This window comes from Opisthorchis viverrini, assembly GCF_000715545.1.
Source record: "Opisthorchis viverrini unplaced genomic scaffold opera_v5_44, whole genome shotgun sequence".
Taxonomy (NCBI): Eukaryota; Metazoa; Platyhelminthes; class Trematoda; order Opisthorchiida; family Opisthorchiidae; genus Opisthorchis; species Opisthorchis viverrini.
This window is the reverse complement of record NW_008751700.1, coordinates 1,947,906-1,951,300: the sequence shown is the minus strand read 5'-3', so window position 1 is coordinate 1,951,300 and position 3,395 is coordinate 1,947,906. Positions and strand designations below refer to the sequence as shown.

The 3,395-nt window shown below is 45.2% G+C and overlaps 1 protein-coding gene across 1 annotated transcript in view; it reads left to right on the top strand.

The window, feature by feature from the left end:
• Nucleotides 1-1,893, top strand: part of T265_03216 (hypothetical protein) — a gene marked incomplete at both ends in the record, with an annotated part of 20,471 nt that extends 18,578 nt beyond the window's left edge. The window contains one exon of the mRNA XM_009167635.1: nt 1,419-1,893. Coding sequence (XP_009165899.1) covers nt 1,419-1,787 — 369 coding nt within the window. The remainder of the gene's footprint in view (nt 1-1,418) is intronic.
• Between the last annotated feature and the right edge of the window lie 1,502 nt (nt 1,894-3,395).

The following is a 3,395-nucleotide window of genomic DNA, read 5'->3' as shown; positions in this document are numbered from 1 at the left end:
GAGGCAGTTAGAAAGCGTGTTTTCGGTTGTGTAACGGGTACTTCCATTGAAGAATGTGTCCAGCACCAGAAGCTGCGTTGGTTCTGACATGTGTTTTGTATGCCGAACCATCGTTTGCCGAAGAGAGTACTGTTTTCCATGCGCAATTCGGAGTGGCGTAAGCAGAGAGGTGGCCAACCCTTGACTTGTCAGAGGAGTATGAAGGAGATCAAGAAACGCTTGGGTTCTACTCGCCTTCCAGGATGGGGACCGCGTGATCCTCACTGTGCCTGGTTGGAGACACTACAAGATATGGCTGCCAACCGATGTCAGTGGCGTTCTTGTTGTCAGTTTCTATCCAGATTGCCTGAGTGAATGTCTGGAGGTGTAGGCACCTCGGAATGATTGTGTTAAGCTAGCACTAAGTCCCTCCCCCATCCACCTTTATTCTTTTCTTTACAATAAGGCTTTCAAATAAGTCATGGTTGTACGGCAGTGAAGCATCGGTGTTGAACACTGATGTCATGCTGTCGATGGTAATGATAAGAATAATGATGATGATGATTCATTCAAGCAACACTTCTGTTTAGGACAATTTCCTCGCCTGCATGACCATATGCCGAATTCTCTTAGTTTCCGGAAAAGCGTAGGTGTTGGAAATTCGGTACCGAGATTTTCGGAGAAGGCATTCGTTGGAATCAGGTTTAGCGGTTTTTGCCAGTCAGGTCAGATCGGTGTTCAACCCCACCAAGATGCGGACCAGTGGTTGTTGACCTGCTAGCATTGATGCGAGACAGAGTTAATGGACCAGAAGTAGTGATTTACTTTCCTTGGTTGTATGGTTGAGGAGAACGTGGTAATCATAAATTTGCAGAATCTGCACATCCGATACAACGGCTCGCTCGGATAATGGTGAAATTGAGTAGCTTCCATTTGAGTTGTAATTAATCAAAAACGAGTGGTCATTCCCCCTAATTCGTATCGAGTAGAATGCTTCTCAGTCGACTACCTCGGAAGAGACCGACTCGGATTGAGTTGAAGCATTTGATAGGTGGTCTGACTCTTAAGGCAATGATGCAACGTTTATTTCTAAAAGTTGGTAACTGTGGTTCACTCCAAACGTCTTTTTGTTTGGGCCATTCGTTCAGTGTCCGGTGCACAAACGAGGAACGTCCTGTCCCCTTAGAGCGGTTTAACTACCTTTGAGTAGTGCTCACCAGACTTAGAAAGTGCTCCTGTTTTATTATTGTCATTGTGCTCTAGCAGTGATGATCCATACTGACCTTTTGTCGTCAATTCAAGCGTGATAAAGCGGTGCAGTGTGGCCTATTCTTTCAAAACAGGGTAGTTGTTATGTTTAGCTTGCGTCACTGTTCTTGCCCTGTTTTGTAATTCTTTGCACACTTCTTAGCCATGCTTGGTTTTCTGTGTCTCATCAGGGTGTCGTCTTTGATCTGCCTACAAACTTCAGTGAAACGGTTTCTTCCAACTGGAAGAAGTCACAAACTTCAGCTGCTCTGGAAGTCCTAACTGAGCTACCCGAATTGGAGCACGAAGATAACTCTAATGAACAGCCTCGCAGTCGTTTTAATGGGGGAAATACCCGTGGTCAACCTTGGCGCGGCTCTTCACGCGGTTGGCGGGGTGGTCGTGGAGGTGGTGGCCCGACCAACCGTCTTTCTTTTCCACGTCAATCTGAATTCGGTGATAGAAGAGGACAGAAACATTCTTTGACAGATTCGACTGAATCGACCAACTTCAAACGACCCCGTTCCAACTTTCATCAACACACCAAGTTTGATGACTAGCAAACTTGTTCTTTTCTGTTCACTACTCAAGGATTAAGATTCCATTATTCTCAAGTTGTGTACAGTTGTATACTTATCAGAGCGTGAGTACATACTTTGATGGAGCCATATTTGTTCTCGGTGCCATGGCTCATGCGTAGCTGCCATGTCGCCCGAACGAAGCACAAGGGCTGGGGTACTGCCAGGTTACCCAAGCCCGGACAAGGAAAGTGGAGGTGCTGAGGTCGGATTCTAACCACGGACCTTCCGTTCAGTAAACTCGTACTCTAACCACTTAGTCATTTCGCTCCCTCTTCTTTTTAATCGAAATCTTCATTCGTTTAGAAGATAGTTTGACGCCAATTGTCCGGGTCATCTTTTTTAGTGAGGTTCCACGAAACTATTAAAAGACCGGTTGCGCCGATTTTTGCATCAAGGTTATCGATTTAGTTCTTTGTCCTAAATGATGATTCGAATAATTATTGAACCTTCGACTAGGGGCTATCTCTTATTTATTTCGATGCTGACCTTTGTCTTCAAACAAAGCTCTATTTCCCCGCAGTTGCCCGATAGCAGTGAAGATCTCCCAACTCCGACGGTATTATCTAGACCCGAGAACTTCAACAGTTTTCCATTTCATGTTCTTCCTACGGGAATGCAATTTTCGCTGCTACTGGACCAGAATAGCGAGAAGATGGCTCGGTAGACAGAATTACCAGTTTGATACCAACACAACGTCATTGCATTGCTTCCGAGGACAGTCTCGTGATTGCGGTGCGATCACACAGAACTCATGACAGAACAAGTCAGGGCAGGCTCTCCAAACGGGACACGAACACGTATGGGTAAATAGGTCAGATGCACACAACACATGGAAGTGTTTCAGTGTCGGGCGGGATAGCTTTTGAGGCAAGGTGAATGGCGGGTATATATAAGCAAAACAAGTAGAAATGAAGGGTACATGAACGGAGTAAGCAAATTGATAAGGGAATTATCACGAGTTCAAGTTAGATTCAATATCAGCGATGTCCCAGTGTCACAGATTATATTCCCTATCTTCTAAAATTTAAAAAGGAACATTTTGGCAAGATGCATTTCAACCTGTGGGCAATCATGGTCTAACGCCTCTGGAAAGGTGGTTTCCAACTAACCACTTATAGAATCAACACTGAGTAGGGGTTTTATTATACGGAAACATGAAGCTGTTTGGAATGATGGATCCTAAAATCAAGAGGATCGTTGTGAAGGCTGAGAACTCCGAACATGAGAACCGTACCGAATAAAACGCACGGGATGTTCTACGTCTCTGAACTCGCTTTTTGAGGACGAAGGTCGTATTGGTGGGAGTTCTATGGTTTAGCCATCCTTAGAATGCATGAAGATGAGATGAGTCTGGTCACGCATCTGTGGCTAGTCACTGGAAACCAGCGATGCAAAGATAAGTGTGACGGTAGAAATGGCGCAATTGAGCAGAAATGACAAGCTCTGGAGAACGCCGGCTCTGGTGTTAGTGATAGAAAGTACACAGGTAGCGTAGCACCGAATTGCAGGGGACAAGGTTGTTCGGGTCGTGGTCAGGCGAGTAACTTTTTTGCAATCGACTCAACAGGGTAATATGGTTTAGGAACA